Source organism: Mustela lutreola, chromosome 12 (assembly GCF_030435805.1).
Source record: "Mustela lutreola isolate mMusLut2 chromosome 12, mMusLut2.pri, whole genome shotgun sequence".
In the NCBI taxonomy this organism is placed as follows: domain Eukaryota; kingdom Metazoa; phylum Chordata; class Mammalia; order Carnivora; family Mustelidae; genus Mustela; species Mustela lutreola.
Genome location: NC_081301.1, coordinates 75,219,076 through 75,238,152, shown reverse-complemented (window position 1 = coordinate 75,238,152; position 19,077 = coordinate 75,219,076). Strand labels below are relative to the sequence as shown.

The window sequence follows — 19,077 nt, the reverse complement described above, 5'->3', positions numbered from 1 at the left end:
CCAGGCACCCCTCACTGTAAGCCTTTTAAAATTAAATGTGGTAAATTCTATTTTAATGAAAAAATTCAATCCAGGTTTAAGAAAAAATTTTAAAACCTTTATTCAATTTCAATATAGTTACACTGAAGAAAAAAAAAGAATATTAGATAGCTTTCCTAAACTGAAAATCACTATGTACAAAAACCATTGTCCATACCAATGAGAAGCTTAAAATAAGCATCAAGATTGATTTGTACAAAAGCCGCAGCATTCATATAGCAAAGACCCTACCCCGCATATCAAAGGATTAAGGTATATAAGAAACTGGTACACCTTAAGAAAAGATTCCAATTGAGTGGATGAAATATTATCACTGATGACTAATCACATTATAAGGCATGATTAATTTTAAGAGATGTGAGATTTAAAGAAAGCATTACAGTTCCTTCATTATTCCTGTCATGTGCCCACAGAAAGGGAAAATGTGATCAAAACTCAACAAGCAGACAAAAGTTGGGCATGCAGAGTAACAGGTCAGGAAACATTTTTTAAGTGAGACTGGGTAATCACATTTCTTGTTGCTCTCACGCCTACTACCTTCTCTTAATATCAAGGCAAAACTGTAGAAATGATTATGTGATACAAAAATGCCAAGTTTTCTTTGGATCTGTTTGTACTTTGGGTCAATAATAGATGCAGCGTGTGTGATGAAAGGGAATTCCCTTCATATCTGCCCTGTGGTCACGGGCATAGTCCCACAAGTAATAATCCAGAAGAACAGAATTGATCTCTCTGCTAGTTTTTTCACCCTTTTTTTCAATCAGCTCCAGAAGACAATCCCGGATCAGCTCAACACACCAAAGCGAGCAGCCTCTGATTTCTACCTCTTGCCTATCTCCATATGAGAGCATTTCTCCTGCAAGCGGGGAAAAAACAGAGCAAGAAGTACATTAATGACATAAAATCTACACAGACCTGATTTGGGGTCATTTAAACCACTTCTAAACTCAGGCATTAATTTAAAATCACACATTCCACAAGGAGAGGGTTGCGTCCATATTCCCACGAAGAGCAGAGTACCTTGCACATACAGCTCCCCAATAAACAGTTGCTAAGTGCACATGGGCTCACCAGAAACTTAAAAATATGACAGCAAGATTATCAAATTCTTGAAAACAAAGGATTTAAAAACTGGATCTGGGGATGCCTGGGTGGCTCAGTTGGTTAAGCAGCTGCCTTCAGCTCAGGTCATGATCCCAGCGTCCTGGGATCGAGTCCCACATCGGGCTCCTTGCTCCGCAGGGAGCCTGCTTCTCCCTCTGACTCTGCCTTCCACTCTGTCTGCCTGTGCTCGATCTCGCTCGCTTCCTCTCTGACAAATAAATAAATAAAATCTTTTAAAAAATTAATAAATAAAAATAAAAAAATAAAATAAAAAAAATAAAAATTGGATCTGATGCCGGGGGGGGGGGGGGTAAACATTGCAAAACTTGGAGGACACCAAGGGGGCAAAAGAAGGAATACCTTCTTTTCGCATTTGAAAAAACTGAACATCGTCTTAGGTACATCCTAAGTGCACCAAGGAGAACCTAGGAAATCAAAGTTGTTCACCTGAGCAAGGAAGACCCTGATTGCTCTTTGGGTTCAGGATCCTCCAGACAAGCCCTCCCTGAGTATGTAGCTGTGAGCTCCACAGGCCCTGATGTCTTCGGTGCCCACCTCCAGAGTGAGCTGATCCTGCAAGATGGGCACTGGCTACGCTTTGCCACTGAGACTAGAACTGGGCTCATCAACTCAGCTGCCTATAGGATCAAGGAGACAGAGTAAGTGAATGCCACAGCCAGATGCTGGGATCTTAAATAGCATTACTTACATTCCCTCCATCCAATAAGTAACTGTAGTACTATACTGTGTCCTCCAAGAAGTCACATTCAAGTCCTAACTCCTGGTACAGGTGCACTGTGGCCTTACTTATAACTAGGATCTTTGCAGATGCAATCAAGTTAAAATAAGGTAATACTGGATTAGGGTGGGCCTTCAATACCATGGTTGGTGTCCGTCCTAGAATCCCAGTGAAGAATCTAAATTTAGCCAAACTGGATGGGCAGTATATATAATTGGCTAAAAATACGCCTTTGGTGAAGAGATGGGTTAAAGATAAAACAGAAAAAACATCTGACTTCATACTAAAATAAAGTGAAAGAACTGTATTTACTCCCCCCCTCCAAAAAAAAAAGATAAAATGGACAGAAATCTGGGTAGTCTTCCAAGGGCTGGCCTGGAGATAATTCAGAAGAGAAGAGAGGGAAAAATACACTAAGTGCAGCTCATCATCAAATTTGAAAGATGTATCACTGAAGGCCAGTTAAGGAAGGTTTTATCTCATCTAGTCAAGCTACCTGGTTCTAGATCCCACTTAAGATAGTTTTCAAAACCTAGTGTGCTAGACTTGTGTGTACTACTTTACGTTTACAGTTTTTGTTTCTCCTCTAGTTTGCTAGTGAAGCACTTTTTGAAAAAAGTCCAACTTTGCTTAAATAAACTAAGAAGCAAAGCAATCAGTTCACACTCTGGACATAACAGAGGCAGTCACAACAGCTACAGCTGGACAGCTGGACAAGGGCCTCTGCAGTTGCAATAGATGGCAGAAGAAAATGCAGACCAGGGGCACCTGGGTGGCTCAGTTGATTAAGCCTCTGCTTTCAGATCAGGTCATGATCTCAGGGTCCTGGAATCGAGTCCCACATCAAGGCTCTCTGCTCAGCCTGCCTTCCTTCCTCCTCTCTCTGCATGCTTCTCTGCCTACTTGTGATCTCTCTCTCTCTCTGTGCCAAATAAATAAAATCTTAAAAAAAAAAAAAATAAGAAAATGCAAACCACTTTGTACGCTATGGTGCATGATCCCTTCTCAGCAGGGTTTTCCTCACAGTAGCAGAAACAACTGCGTGCTACAAACATTCAGAAGGAGAAGATGCACAAATCATGAAAAGCTGCGAAAAGCTATGTGGGGGAGGTAGCATCTGAGCTAAGGCCTTGTGGATGTGTAGGATTTGAACTGGAAAAAAAAAAATTTGGGGTGAGGGAAACCAGGAAAGGGAATGTTTACGGGTAGGAACAAGCAGTGTATACACGGGCCAAAAAAAGATCAGTTGCACGTGGCTACATGGGAAAGAAGCCCGGAATGCTTAAATATTTAAGGTATCCAACAATTAATGACCCACCACATGAGCATTACAACATAAGACAGCTTGTTATTTTTCAACTGAAGAAACAGAGGGACAAAAGAATTGCCCAAGGCAGCATAAAAACGAGTTAGAAGCAACCACAGCTAATGGTATCTTCATATTCTGTGTTATTCTTATTTTGGGTGATTGAAACCTATTTCACAACAGAAAGTTATTCAGTCATAAAAACTACTTGCTTTGGGGCACCTGGGTGGCTCAATTAGTTAAGCATACGTGTTTGATCTGAGGGTTCTGGGATTGAGCCCCACATCGGGTTCCTGGCTCAGCAGGGAGTCTGCTTCTCCCTCTTCCTCTGCCCCTTACCCTGCTCATGTGCACACTCACTCTCTCGCTCTCTCTTCCTCAAATAGATAAATAAAATCCTAAAAGAAAAAAAAACTACATGGGGCGCCTGGGTGGCTCAGTGGGTTAAGCCGCTGCCTTCGGCTCAGGTCATGATCTCAGGGTCCTGGGATCGAGTCCCGCATCGGGCTCTCTGCTCGGCAGGGAGCCTGCTTCTCTCTCTCTCTGCCTGCCTCTCCGTCTACTTGTGATTTCTCTCTGTCAAATAAATAAATAAAATCTTTAAAAAAAAAAAAAAAGAAAAAAAAACTACTTGTTTCTAAAAGTAAAAAAAAAAAAAAAAAAAAGGCTGAAAATACTGCACCCAAGAGAGAAATTAACATGAAAATTATGCAATTATTTTTCTCATACAGACATGTTTAAAAAAGAAAAAGCTAAATATTAAATCCTACTCCTGACACCGATATTACACTCTAAATTAACTCATTAGAATTTAAATTAAGGGGCGCCTGGGTGGCTCAGTGGGTTAAGCCGCTGCCTTCGGCTCAGGTCATGATCTCAGGGTCCTGGGATCGAGTCCCGCATCGGGCTCTCTGCTCAGCAGGGGGCCTGCTTCCCTCTCTCTCTCTCTGCCTGCCTCTCCGACTACTTGTGATTTCTCTCTGTCAAATAAATAAATAAAATCTTTAAAAAAAAAAAAAAAAGAATTTAAATTAAAACTTTTTAAAAAAAGCTAATTTTCACACAAACAGAATTTTCTATGCTCATCTATTAACCAAGGCTCCTGCTCTTGAGAATCAATAACTGAATCCAATAATGGTAAATAAATGAGCCTAGAAAATCAAGTGACTTGGGTGCCTGGGTGGCTCAGTGGGTTAAAGCCTCTGCCTTCGGCTCTGGTCATGGTCCCAAGGTCTTGGGATCCAGCCCGGCATTGGGCTCTCTGCTCGGCAAGGACCCTGCTTCCTCCTCTCTCTCTGCCTGCCTCTCTGCCTACTTGTGATCTCTGTCTGTCAAATAAACAAACCCCTAAAAAAAAAAAGAAAAGAAAAGAAAAGAAAGTGACTCCTGCAAGGTAACCCAGTAGCAGACCTTAGAGCCTCCTGACTTGAAACGCACTGCATGTTACCCATATCTCAGGCCACCTTTTACTTCATAGGGTAGTGTGCTCTTCACTGCTTAATTAATACTCTTCTAACACTACACCAGAAGGACCTAGCGTCCATCACACACCTTCAGGTAACAGAGACTTCGGTTTCATTTTATTATGAGGTTCTGAAACTATAATGACCAAATAGTGTAATTTCCTATATTCTACAGTGTAAACAACAACAAAAAGCAATTTTCTCTTATTTCAATTGCCCCTGCATTTTTCTTTACATGTGCTTTTAACAATAAACAGTACTTTTTTTTTTTTTTTTTTTAGGAAAGGACAACTCATGTGAAAGAAACCAGACAGAGACTCAACCACAATTCATAGTATTACAAAGAATGTCTTAATTAAGCTGGCAAACCTTTGAGTAGCTTTTCCAGTAGTTCCTTGGAGTACTTCAGGGCTCCCAGGTGAACAAGAACCTGAGGTAATCTATAGTCGGCAAACATGGTGATACTGGAGATGTCTTTAAAGCAGCCGTCTCCTTTCCCCTCTAATACACTCCACGTATCCGCCACAAGGATTTGGGCCCGTTTGTAAAAAGAAATTCTTTTCCCCTGATGAGTGAAGAGAACATAAATGTCACCTGGGTATCTGCTAGCTTTTATGTACGCTATTAAAAAAGGGCACACATTGAAAACATTTCTCAAGGGTGCGATAATTTTAGTGTTGGTAAGAATTTATGGACCTTTTACAGGAAAAAAAAAGGGAGTCTAATAAATATTAAATTATCTTTTTCACTCCAAATTTACTTCCTGTATTTTTTAAGGCACATCAAATACAACTGTGGTAATTGTGGTTATTATTGAATGTTCTTTTTTAATGACATTACCTCATATATATATTCCTGTGTCATTATAACCCACCTGCATATTCTTTTTAATGACTCAGTATTTCTTTAGAAAGCTTCTTAAATTTTTCTGACTGCAACATAATTCATGTTAATTGTATAAAATACAGAAGAATATAAAGAAGAAAACAAAAATTCTTAAATTCATTTCTGAAGAGAATCACAATATTCAATTTTTAACTGCTGCCATTCAGATAATATGATAAACATATTCCAGAGATGAAGACATAACTGATCAATAGCCAGAATTTATCAACTTTACCTTTTTGGAAACGGTCAAAATCAATATGTAAACCCACATAACAAAATACACTTTAATTATATTTATACAACAAAGCAGCAAATTTAACCAGGCATTATAGGATAGTGGGTATAATTTAACTCAAAAATTCTCTACAAAACTATGAATGCAGATCAGCATAAACTCTGGAAAGATAGGATAGTTACAATCTAATCCTAATTCTAAAGGTAATAATCTCAAATCATTGTTTATAGCTGCTTGTCTGCAACCATGCTAAAAGAGAATCATCATTATTACTGGCTCCTCAAATTTATCCTGACCACCTTGGAGAATGTTTTAATAAGTAAATGACATAAGTAATTAAATAAAAAATGAAATTAAATCCTTCAAGGAAAGGTTCCATGTGAAAATTCCTTAAGATGATAACATAGATTCCTTTATTTACTTAAAAAAACTCCAATGATACTCTGTCCTAATGAGAAACAACCTAATATTGCCTAACCTTAAGATGTACCTATTGCAATCAATCCAGAACTACTTTTACTAAGTAAATTGCCTAAGATCACCTTTAAGAAATTCAGTATCTTGTTTTCAAGAGTAAACACACACGCTCATTTTCTGACATGATGTAATGTCTATAAATTAGAGTGGGGGTTGGCAGGAACAAATCACCATTAAGTATCCCTAGGGGCTCCTGGGTGGCTCAGTCAACTTAAGTGTCTGACTTTGCCTCAGGTCATGATCTCAGGCTTTATATTCAGCAGGGAGTCTGCTAGTCCCTCTGCCCCTCCCCCCACTCCTGCAGGCTCGCTTTCTCTTTCTCTCCCTCTCACATAAATAAAACCATAAAAAAAAGTAACCCTACATCATCTGGGAATAGTCTATAGTTCCAAACCTAATAAAATATGCTAACCTGGCAATTGTTGGACTGGAAACTACATGGTAGTTTCCTGGTATAAACCTGGTAACTAGGTTTATATTCAATATAAACTAGGTTTATATTCAAGTCTAATGTATTAAAGGTAAGATATAAAACTTAATATAAAAAATAAAATTGTATTATTCTATCATGTTAATGTAATACATAGAAGGTATTATCTCCTGTTTTTAATAAGATCCAAAGATCAAACTGGAAAAATACAGGAACCAGACTTATGTAACAAAATCAGTGCTAGCATCTAACAAAACATAAATTGTCACATCATGACCACCGTTTCCATGGTAGCCAATGAGTATATCACAAAGATTAGATTATAATACCCTTGAAAAACACAAAACAAAAAATAAGATTTAAGTGAGGACTCTAAAAATAAATTCAAGTCAAGTATAAAACATTTTCTTCACAAGTTGACATGGTTTTAGTAATCAAATGATTTTAGTAATCAAATTCTTCATCTCTAAAATATTAACTGATATCACTGAAAATACCAGCAAATTCCAAAATAACAATTCCCTACATGTCCCATAATATTGCTTGGTGAATAAAATATTTTCAAAGGAGTACCTTCAAAGATTTTTATTTATTTATTTATTTGACAGAGAGAGAGGCAGACAGACAGACAGACAGCAAGAGAGGGAACACAAGCAAGGGGAGTGGGAGAAAGAGAAGCAGGCTCCCTGTCGTGCAGGGAGCCCAATGAGGGCCTTGATCCCAGGACCCGGGATCATGACCTGAGCCAAAGGCAGACGCTTAATGATTGAGCCACCAAGGTGCCCCAATAGAGTACCTTTATAAAATAATTATTAGCAATGAAAAAAAAATCCATGACCATGAGTTGATTATCTTCAACACATTTATCATGAACAAATTAAGAAAGGTCAAGAATTACAAATGCTTGGGGCACCTGCATGGCTCAGTTGTTAGTGTCTGCCTTTGGCTCGGGTTATGATCCCAGGGTCCTGGGATGGAACCCAGCGTCAGGCTCCCTGCTCGGTGGGAGGCCTGCTTCTCCCTCTCCCTCTGCTTGAGTTCTCTCTCACACTGCCTCTCTCTCTGTCAAATAAATAAAATCTTTAAAAAATTACAAAGGCTTAAAAGTAACATAAAATGTTGATTAAAATATCAAAAAAGGGGCTGCCAGGGTGGCTCCGTCAGTTAAATGGCTACTTTCCGCTCAGATCATGATCCCAGGGTCCTAGGATTGAGTCTCGCAAGGGCTCCTTACTCAGTGAGGGGCCTGCTTCTCCCTCTGCCTGCTGCTCCCCCTGCTTGTACTCTAGCTCACTCTCTCTCTCATGTGTGCTCTCTCTCTAGCAAATAAATTAATAAAAATCTTAAAAAAAAAAAAAGTAGCAAAAAAGACCATACATGCACATTTATCGGTATGTCAGAGTAAAGACAATAGCCTGAGGGAAGCTGATTTCTTCATTAGGACTTTTGCATTGCTACTACATGCTCCAAATCAGAGTTGCTTTAGAAATACATCTGAATTTTGGGACGCCTGAAGGGCTCAGTTGGTTAAGCAGCTGCCTTCGGCTCAGGTCATGATCCCAGGGTCCTGGGATCGAGTCCCGCGTCGGGATCCTTGCTTGGCAGGGAGCCTGCTTCTCCCTCTGCCTCTGCCTGCCTCTCTGTCTGCCTGTGCTCACTCGCTCTCTCTCCCTCTGTCTCTGACAAATAAATAAATAAAATCTTAAAAAAAAAAAAAAAAAAGAAATATATCTGAATTTTAAAGCTTTCTGACTGATTCTGGAGTACACCAGGTTGAGAAATCACTGATTTAAAGTCTGTCTGAGGGCGCCTGGGTGGCTCAGTGGGTTAAGCCGCTGCCTTCGGCTCAGGTCATGATCTCAGGGTCCTGGGATCGAGTCCCGCATCGGGCTCTCTGCTCAGCAGGGAGCCTGCTTCCTTCTCTCTCTCTCTCTGCCTGCCTCTCAGTGTACTTGTAATTTCTCTCTGTCAAATAAATAAATAAAATCTTTAAAAAAAAAAAAAAAAAAAAAAAAAAAAAATAAAGTCTGTCTGAATTAAAATTTTCTAAGTTTATCAATTTGTTTAGAATATTTAAAAACAGGTGATAATCTCAGTAAATAGATATATGTTAAAAAGCAATTATGACTATTTTATGCAACTTGTTAAATATTAAAAAATACAGCAACCAATACCATCACCATGTCATGAAGGGGCTGGAAAAAGAGCACTCTCCTTTGCTGCTGCTGACTATCTTTGTTCCCTTTCTGGAGAACCGTTAGCACTTTTCTGCATTATAAGCCTGAGAATCCAGGCCATGCTCTGACTCAGCAATTTCACTACTATGATTCCATTCTAAGAAAATAATTACAAGTATTGAACGATTGTGCAGTACTGCTTATTATCACATAAAACCGAAAACATGACATAAAATTCAATTTAAAAAATAAAACTATATCAAACATAATTACTGCAATAAAATAGTTGGGCAAATAATTATGGGACTGTACATCCATATAGTAGAATACTGTGAAGTCATTAAAAATGGTACTATGAAAAAAAATTGTGCTGTGAGAGAGTTGTTATTACTTTTTAATGGGGCACCTGGGTGGCTCAGTCAGTTAAGCATCTGACTCTTGGTTTTGACTCAGGTCATGATCTTGGGGTCCTGGAATCAATCCCTAGGTGGGGCTCCCTGTACAGAGGGGAGTCTGCTTGTTGCCTGTCTTCCCCTATCCTGCTTCATGCTTTTTCTTAAATCTTAAAGATTTAAGTAAAGAAATCTTAAAACAAAAACAAAAACAAAAACAAAAAACATACACTTGATTTTAACACCTTCTCAACTTCAAAAGCAGTCCTAAAAGGCTCAGAATTCCTCTTGATTTGGAGTTAATTGCCCAAAGTAATTTATGTATATTTTATTTCATTTAAAAATATTTTATTTTTAAGCAATCTCTACACCCAACATGGGGCTTGAATTTACAACCCCAAGATTATGAGTCACTTGCTGTACAGAATAAACTAGCCAGGCCACCCTTCCTTATTTACATATATTTTAAAGGAGTATGCAAAGATAACTGTAAATTGACTAACAAAGCAACCACTCTGTGGTCAGTGCTATGTTAGGATGTTTAGGAATCATGGGAACTATCTCACTTTTGTCTAACACCAATGATAATCTTTTGAAAAAATAAGTGAAAAAATATAATATTCCTTTAACAAAGTGTCAAAATCCATAAGTATGATTTTTGTTACATTTTGGGGATTTTCCTTTTTTTTTTTTTTAAGATTTTCTTTATTTAGGGGTGCCTGGGTGGCTCAGTGGGTTAAAGCCTCTGCCTTCGGCTCAGGTCATGATCCCAGAGTCCTGGGATCGAGCCCCACATCGGGCTCTCTGCTCAGTGGTGAGTCTGCTTCCCCCTCTCTCTCTGCCTGCCTCTCTGACTACTTGTGATCTCTCTCTGTCAAATAAATAAAGAAAATCTTTAAAAAAAAAAAAAAAAGATTTTCTTTTTCCCACATCGGGTTCCCTGCTCAGTGGAAGCCTGCTTCTCTCTCTCCCTCTGCTGCTCCTCCTGCTTGCGTTCTCTCTCTCTCTCAAATAAATAAAATCTTAAAAAAAAAATTGAGGGGCACCTGAGTGGCTCAGTGGGTTAAAGCCTTTGCCTTCGGCTCAGGTCATGATCTCTGGGTCCTGGGATCGAGCCCCGCATCGAGCTCTCTGCTCAGCAGGGAGCCTGCCCCTCCTTTCTCTGCCTGCCTCTCTGCCTACTTATGATCTCTCTCTCTGTCAAATAAATAAAATCTTTTTAAAAAATTGAATTTTTCAACAAAGCAAATCAAAAGCACTGTGCTATAATAAAACAGAAACTCAGCAAATTACTTACTAAATTGGTATTATCATCTACAAAAGAAGAAGAAGTTCATTCTTTCTTCCACAAAAACAAAAACTCTGGACTACTTCTAAGCAAACAAACCACACAGCGTCATGAATTTATTCCATCCTGAAGTCATCCTAAATTTACTCTCAGTCCTTCTTCTGCTATAACCAATGCTGATTCTGGAATACACGGATTCTTAGCCTCATGAATGACAATCTGAGTTTTTCATACACTAATACACTGATGGCCTGAATGATGAACCAAGGAACATAATCCAGAATTTCCTTTAAAAAGGCCGTAATGACATACTTTAAAGACAAAGATAGAGGCATCTGGGTGGCTCAGTGGGCTCGGGTCCCGATTCCTGGGATGGAGCCCCATATCAGGCTCCCTGCTCAATGGGGAGTTGGCTTCTCCCTCAGCCACTCCCCCTCTTCGTGCTCTCCAGCCCCTACCCCACCCCACCTCATCTCACACACTCTCTAATAAATAAAATCTTAAAAACAAAATAAAACAAAGATAAATCTCAAAGTAACCTCTGTATTAGCAAAACAGTTAATCAGAACAAAATGAAATTTGGCACCGGCCTAGGGCCTCTTTTCTAGGAATGCCTTTGCCCCATCCAGATGATCAGAATCAGCCAGGAATTTTATAATGGTACCTGAGAGGATGTCTACCTCTCTCCCCAACCCCCCACAGTGGTTGAAGCAATAAGATGCAAAATTCATCAACACCTTCTACTTCAGGGAGAAAGCTAGTCTGCAGTCACGAGAAATACAGAGCCAACAGAAGCAAAGAGGAGACAAGGAGACACTGAATCCTGATGGCACTGAGTCCTTGATCCTAGATGTTCCTATCCCCCAAATTCTTCATTTTGCTTAAGGTTTTTCTAGTTTTGTGTCTGTCACTTGCAATTAAAAGAATTTTTTTTTAAGATTTTATTTATTTATTTGACAGACAGAGATCACAAATAGGCTAGAGAGGTTGGGGGGGGGGCAAGAGGCGGGGAGCAGGCTCCCTGCTGAGCAGAGAGCCCAATGTGGGGCTCAATCTCAGGACCCTGGGATCATGACCTGAGCTGAAGGCAGAGGCTGTAACCCACTGAGCCACCCAGGTGCCCCGCAATTAAAAGAATCTTAACAGGGGTCCCTAGGTGGCTCAGATGGTTAAGCATCTGCCTTTGGTTCAAGTCATGATCTCCAGGTCCTGGACAGAGCCCCACATTAGGCTCCCTGCTCAGCGGGGAATCTGTTTCTCCCTCTGCCTCTCCCCCATGCTCATGCTCGCTCTCGCTCTCAAATGAATAAAACTTTTAAAAGATAAAAGAAAAGAATCTTCTGATCCTTAGATTTCAGAACTCTGTTCCAACATGGCCTAAGAGACCTTTCCAAAAAAGACCATAGTGATGAATCAAGAGACACAGACACACCAAATTCACAGATCAACTGAAAATCCCCATCAAGTCATTTTACCAAAATCCTTCCCAAGGTTACGCTATCCAACAAAGACTTGCTTTAGAAGTCAACACCGATGAGTCTAGAATCCAGACTTGGTTTCAGAATTGAAGAGCTAGGCACCAGTGCCAGAAAAAACACAGAACCGGATGAGGACTTAGAATCAAGCCAAGATCAAGATCACTCTGAAGAGGAGATTGAAAGTGGAGAAGACAGATGGTGCTATTCCAGCTATACTTTCTCATAACTACACACCCTCATCGAGGTATTTACAAACAACCCTTATCCTGGCATTGATATAAGAGAGCAACTTGTTAAAGTAATTGGCATTCCAGAGTCAGGAGTCCAAGTAGGCGATGAAGAATTTGACTGCTCCATCTCACAGGGATGGAGACTATGGGAAGGGGAGCCATGTGGACATGACAGACACATTCCCACTCCAGGACCTTTCCACAAGCTGTTCTCTCCATCTGGTAGGTTCTAGCCCAGGTTCCCTCAAGACAGTTCTCATCCCCTTCAGTTCTTTTTCGTTGTAATCAATAGTTTTGTTTTGTTTTAGTCATCTTTTTACTGCACTTATTGCTAATATTTTAAAAATTTTAAAAAATATAACCATAACATACAAAATCGGGCCTCTCTCACTTTACAGAGTTCAAAAGCTAGCTATTTATTTCCTGACTAAATGACGTATGATAAACCAGTTAACCTTTCTCTCTAGACTTTGGATCCTGGTCTGCAAACAGGACAATAATAATCCTTGTCCTTAGGCCCCACAGAGCTCTTCCGTGGATCTAATGAGAATGTACTTGCAAACACCTTGTAAATAATAAAAAGCGATTTAAACAATATTACTGGTAATTTCTGTTAGTTGTTGCATTGTGATTTCAAAAGCGCAGGTTAAAAATTTCAATATGGGGGCACCTGGGTGGCTCAGTGGGTTAAGCCGCTGCCTTCTGCTCAGGTCATAATCTCAGGGTCCTGGGATCGAGTCCCGCATTGGGCTCTCTGCTCAGCAGGGAACCTGCTTTCCTCTCTCTCTCTGCCTGCCTCACTGTCTACTTGTGATCTCTCTCTGTCAAATAAATAAATAAAATCTTTAAAAAAAATTTTCAATATGATTTAAGCACCTATTCAATAGATTTATATTGTGATTCCTCTGAAGGTGCTTTCAATTTTTTGTCACAGTTAAAATACACAATGATAACGAATTCTCAAAGAATTTTATAAAAACAGAACCCAGTTATACAGTGGGAAGGTATACCAAATGTTTACCACTTTATAAGTACATCTGTTTAAAGAAAAAGAAAATAACATTGTTCAAGTATTCCATGTGTGAAAAATATATATATACACGTTAGAGCCTCAAAAAATACTTATTAGAGAATTTAGAAACACATTCTGATTTTCATTCAATGAAGTAAATATTTTGAAGTTGTTCAAGGACCTCAATGTCCCTGAGTTGCATCATACTGAAGGTTCAGTGTTTTGTAGGTCTGAAACATTTTAAAAGGACAAAGAAGAAAGAATAAAGGAAACACATTAAAAAGAAAACTAAGAAAAGTAACGTCTTTGAAACCCTACTTAACAATCTTGTTACTGTTCCTTGTCCACAAGGAAGGAACTTCAAACCTTAAGTTTTTATTCTCAAAAGGAATTCCGGAAGTAAAAAAGTCAACTACGAGAGGACCATTAATTCTAAATCCCCAACAGAAGCAGCTCACCTCAAACTGAGTCACATCTCTGTAAGAAGGAAAGCTTTCAACTACCAGGTGCATTAACTTCTGTGCACTTTTTTCACTTTTTCGAACACAATTAAGAAAAGAGCCTTCAAACTTCTCAAGCAGAATTTTCCCGGTTTCATTAAGAATCCGATGCCTCTCTTCGATCAAAGGCATCGGAACGTCCGTGTCAGAACGGAATATATGCTGAACCTGTTCTAGGGTCACTGTGGCATAGTAGGAGGCACTGGTTATAGGTATCCCTTAGGGAAAAAAGAACAATATCATACTTTTATATTCATCAGATCCTTACTTTTACAACATGAGAAAGCAAATGAGTGTTACAGGAATGCACTAAAAGGGGATGAAGAATTCCCAAGATCAGAAGCATACCCTTCATTTTCTATTGACTCGTCTGTACTTACTCATCCGTTTCTAGCAATTGTTATATTACATCAAATATATTTTGACTGCATAAAATGCGTTGTATTTGTCCCTTTGTTCTTCAGATGTCATCAAAGTGGCATTCTTTAGAAATCTTGTATGCTTAGCTGCCATGATGACAAGTATTAGGATCATTTCTCACTAAGGACTTAACTCCTGCCTCTTCTCACATTTGTATTGTAAGCACGTAAGAGCTGCTACTTGAAGCAATGAAGAACTTCAAGTTCGCCTTATTAACATATGCCATTTCCCGACTCCTTCCTCGGGACCCTCCCGGTAAACCGAAACCTCAGTTTGTGGGGTCTGACCTGGAGAAGGGCACCAACCTTCATCGAGGGCTCTGTTGACCGCGGCGCACAGGGACCAGTACCCGCTGTACGTTTTCCCCCTATAGCCCACCAGACATTTGTGCTCTTCGTGCTCCGACCAGAAAGAGAAGTTGAGCGTGTCTGTCACGAACACCCAGTTGACTGCGGCCTCGTCGGCGGCCCTGGGATTCAGCTCGTGAAGTGCCTTCCAGCTCCCCAGGTCCAGCTCGGGGCCCGAGACCTTGGCGAGCAAGAGCTCGGCCACCCTCCGCACGCCTCCGCCGTCGATGAACACATCCCGACTATTCTCTGCAATGAATTTTGCGGACTCTCTGGGAGTTAGGGGCCCGTCCATCTCACCCTTCCCTTTAGGACTGGAGAACCGCGCTTTCACTAGCGGGCTGGCCAAACCAGCTTCCCTCTCTGAGAGGCGCAACAGTACGGGTCCTGCAGCTCTCCCTCCCTAGCCACCTTGGGATCACCGCCCTCCCGGGACCGCACTGAAACCCCACAGCGCGGCCAACTTCCGGGTTCCCTCCCTCCACCGGGCACTCCTAGGGAGCGACCGAAGCCGCGGGATCTTCCGCCTGGCCAAGACCTGAGGCACTTCCGGGAGAGCAGCCCCGCCCACTCCTGCCCGGGAGCGCGATTAGCACCCATTTCCGGTTCCGAAAGTACGGAAACTGGCCGGAGAGTCCGACGAGAGCCTGCCGGCAATTGCGCTCCCTCCGGCCCAGGCGTGGAGCTCCGCCATTTTGTGCACGTTTCCACCCACGCCCCCCTTCGGGCACGTGGTTCTGTGGCGCGCCGCGGTGGCGGGAATCGCGACGACTCCAAGCGGTGTGCGGCGCTGCCCTCCCTTGGTTCCCGCCCCTCCCCTTCCCCTAGGGGGCAAAATGTGGGCAATTTGGCCTCGGCGACGCCCGCTTCCGGGTTCCTGGGCCGCGACGAGCCCGAAAGCGCCCATTCCGGTGATGGGGAGCTCATTGGCCCCCAGGCTGTGGCACGGGTTGGACGGTCTTCCACAACCCCATCTCCCAGGCAGGTCTCTTGTGCTAAATTACTGACCTATTCGGAGGGCGTATGGACGTTTAAGATTAACTGAGACGTTCGGATGAAGAAACAAATGTATTGAATTGTTAAATTAACATTGTGTGCCTGGAATTGTGCTTTTCGTGCTGAATCTCATATAGGCCCGGCTGTGGCAACAGCCGGCGGTTGTACTCCCGGTTTTGCAAGACAACCTGTATGGTTTCAGCGGTTAGCCCTGGTCACAGCAGTGGTCTGGGTTGGGATTCAAACCCTTGTTTATCAGTCCTCAAGTCTGGGGCACTTTCTGTGAACCAAACTCACCCATGCCAGCCATTCTGGTAAGTAGTGACTAAATTAGTGGCCCTAGAGGAAATAAGCATCACCTTACAGCCCCAAACTATTTTTGTTGTTTTTAAGTAATCTCTGTATACCCAACATGGGGCTCAAACTCCCCAAACTTCAAAAAAAAGTATTTTTTAATGGGATGAGGAGAGAGGTACCCTAGTCAATTACTGATGATCCAAATTTGCCTACTGAAATTTTAGTATAGAAGCAATGTACTTGCTCTCTGTCAGAGACTTAAATCTCCATGGATAATACGAAATGTTCGTGCCTTTCTGAAAACCCACTATTAAAAGTAACAGTAGTCATCCCTCATTATTGACAGTAAAGAATCTTGGAATTAAGAGAATTTTTGGAGGATTTGGAATTTTTTTTAAGTTTGACAACTGTGCCCCCAGAGAAGCAGAACATCATCTTCATCTCTACAGTTTCTTCATTTTGGTAAGAAAAAGAAATTTTTAAGAATTTCATTATAGGGGCGCCTGGGTTGCTCAGTGGGTTAAGCCGCTGTCTTTGGCTCAGGTCATGATCTCAGGGTCCTGGGATCAAGCCCCACATTGGGCTCTCTGCTCAGCGGGGAGCCTGCTTCCCTCTCTCTCTCTCTCTGCCTGCCTCTCCATCTACTTGTGATTTCTCTCTGTCAAATAAATAAATAAAACCTTAAAAAAAAATCTTAAAAAAAAAAAAAGAATTTCATTATAGGGGCGCCTGGGTGGCTCAGTGGGTTGAGCCACTGCTTTCGGCTCAGGTCATGATCTCAGGGTCCTGGGATCAAGTCCTACATCAGGCTCTCTGCTCAGCAGGAAGCCTGCTTACATTCCCCTCTCTCTGCTTACTTGTGATCTCTCTCTGTCAAATAAATAAATAAAATCTTTAAAGAAAAAAAAAAAGGAATTTCATTATAATTTGCTTTCCCAGAAGAAGTCACTAGTACATTAATACATTACTGTTATTGTAATTTGGGATTACAATTGGGATTGTTGACTTGGGATTTTTCTGTCTACCCCAGCATCTCTAAGCTTTGGGAGTCAAAGTCATTAGTAAAAGGGGTGCCTGGGTGATAGCTGATTAAGCATCTGCCTTTGGGTCAAGTCATGATCTCCATGTCCTGGGATCCTGATCCCCCTATGGGGCTACCTGCTCAACAGGAAGTCTGCTTCTTCCTCTCGGTCTGCCCTTTTGCTCCGTGACCGCCAACCCCACTCATGCTTGCTTTCTCTCTCGCTCTCATCTCTCAAATAAATAAAAGCTTCTAAAAAAAATTGATTAGCAAGAAAATCTGGCAATCTACAAAAGAATTCAGGAGGTTATATAATTTAGGCCATTTTTCTCTCACGGAGACTTACTGACAGAGAAGGAAAACCAACAACTTAGATCCTAGTGTGTGCAGGATATTGAGTCAGACACTAGTAGTAGGATAAATAAGAAAAGCTTCCTTCTCTCAACTTATTGTTGAGAAAAGCATAAATTTTGCATCATAGGTGGGCTTATTTTTTTAATATGTGGTCAAGATGTTAGGAATACAAAAAGGGAGTTCTTTACCTACTCAATATCCTTTCCCTCCTTCCTTCCCGACAGAATCCTGATGTTGTTCAGGAATCCCTCTTATCCACAGGTGGTATAGCTCAGCATCTTGAGCTCCAGGAGTGGTCTGGACTTGCTTAAGGTAATATCACCCTCTTGCAAGGGACAGGGTTAGGATCATTTATGTTCCCCATTCACCTCAGTGAATCGCAAAGATAGGTTTGTAGGATACTTCCAGAAAGAGATGCTTTTCAGAAGAACTTCCAGAAGAGATTCATGTTCTCTCTAGACATGATTGAGCATGGATATGAGGTGTGAAATTGTTACCATCCTTTTGACGGCAACCTGTGTACAAGGTCAACACATGGGGGAAGCCAAAAGAATAGCAGAGAAATGGAGCTAGAATAATGGGATTATGTCAGCTCTTAAGTCTGTCCCACTTTTGGATCTCATTATGTGAGTTAATAAACTTCCTTATAATTTAAAGCAATTTTGAGTTGGGTTTTCTGTAACTTGCTATGAAAGCTACCTATCTTGCACAGGTGGCAAATACAGACATGGTCCCTGACACCTTGTGATCTAGTGAGGAAGGCAGACAGTCGAATGGGTAGTATTATACTTCAAGCAACAGAAAACTACATTATAGTGACTAAATACAAAGGGGATTGTTTTTCTCATATAATAAGTCCATAGTCGGTGTGCCTGTGTGAAAATGCCAGCAAGAAACTAGGCTCCTTGCTTTCTGTATCACTAGGGATACCTAGAGATACCTTTTTGTTTTTTGTTTTTTGTTTTTTTGGTCGATATGATTGTAGGATGGCTCTACCCTTATGGGCATTGTGTTCACAGAAAGAAGGATGAAATTAAAAGGGGCAAAGAGCCAAAGGAACATGCCTGATGAGTTTTTTTTCTTTTGAAAATCTTTGCCGGAAGCTCTGCCCTGCAGACATAGGCTTTTGAAGAGATCAAGATGACCTCTATATAGTCCCTAAACTTGTATTTTCAGGGTTAACAAAGGGAAGGGGCATAATAAATGATGTTGTGTCCCTATCACTTTTCCCCCTCCTACACAGTATCCAACTTAGATTATTCCAGTCATCAAGAAACCCATCATTCTGAATAGCTAAATTAAATGTCAAGCATTGGCAACGATCACTGCTACATCTGCTGTTTTCTGTCATGATGGGCTATGGCAGAAACTTAAAGAAAGAGTGGATTAAGAGGTATTCTTAAAGTTGGCAAGAGCAATGGTTGGACAGTAAACATTGCTAGAGAGACGGCTGTCATTTTTCATATATGCGGAAGGAGGAAAGCAGAGAAGTAAAATGGATTTTTGAAGATAGGACCTCTCAGTTATTTTCATTTCCCCCAACTCTCCTAAAGTGATCAAGGGACTAAAGCCCCAAGAAGGCTTAACAGAAAAGAGATAAGGTTCGCTACTGGGTAGCAATTTTCCTCTGTTCCTTTTCTCCTTGATTTATCCATTTATAGCATTTAAAATTGACAACTTCCTTGAAATTCACTCTTGGCTTTTGGGGTATTATATTATCCTGGTTTTATTAGTACCTTTGGAAGCTCTTTCTCTTCCTCCTCTCATCTTACTGTGTGTAAAATGTTCCATCTACAGGGTTTGGCTTAAGGATAGAATGGACTCTTTCTTTCTGGTGAAAACTCCCAGTCTTAAAATAATTTCTGTTTTAAAATATTTAGTTAT

At 40.9% G+C, this 19,077-nt stretch overlaps 1 protein-coding gene across 1 annotated transcript; it reads right to left on the bottom strand.

The window, feature by feature from the left end:
* Positions 1-75: 75 nt before the first annotated feature.
* On the bottom strand, positions 76-15,049 carry QNG1 (Q-nucleotide N-glycosylase 1). Its single transcript, XM_059142380.1, has 4 exons — positions 14,484-15,049; positions 13,717-13,976; positions 5,021-5,216; positions 76-895 (listed from the first exon to the last, which is right to left on the bottom strand). Exons 1-4 carry the CDS (start codon positions 14,818-14,820, stop codon positions 663-665), a joined length of 1,026 nt encoding a protein of 341 aa, XP_058998363.1. The 5' UTR covers positions 14,821-15,049; the 3' UTR covers positions 76-662.
* Positions 15,050-19,077: the final 4,028 nt, after the last annotated feature.

Coding starts and splice junctions, on each gene's coding strand:
- QNG1 (XM_059142380.1), bottom strand. CDS start 14,820: ATGGACGGGCCCCTAACTCCCAGAGAGTCCGCAAAATTCATTGCAGAG. Junction 13,977..14,483: donor CAACAGAGCCCTCGATGAAG/GTTGGTGCCCTT, acceptor TTTTTCCCTAAG/GGATACCTATAACCAGTGCC. Junction 896..5,020: donor ACTGGAAAAGCTACTCAAAG/GTTTGCCAGCTT, acceptor CCCCGCTTGCAG/GAGAAATGCTCTCATATGGA.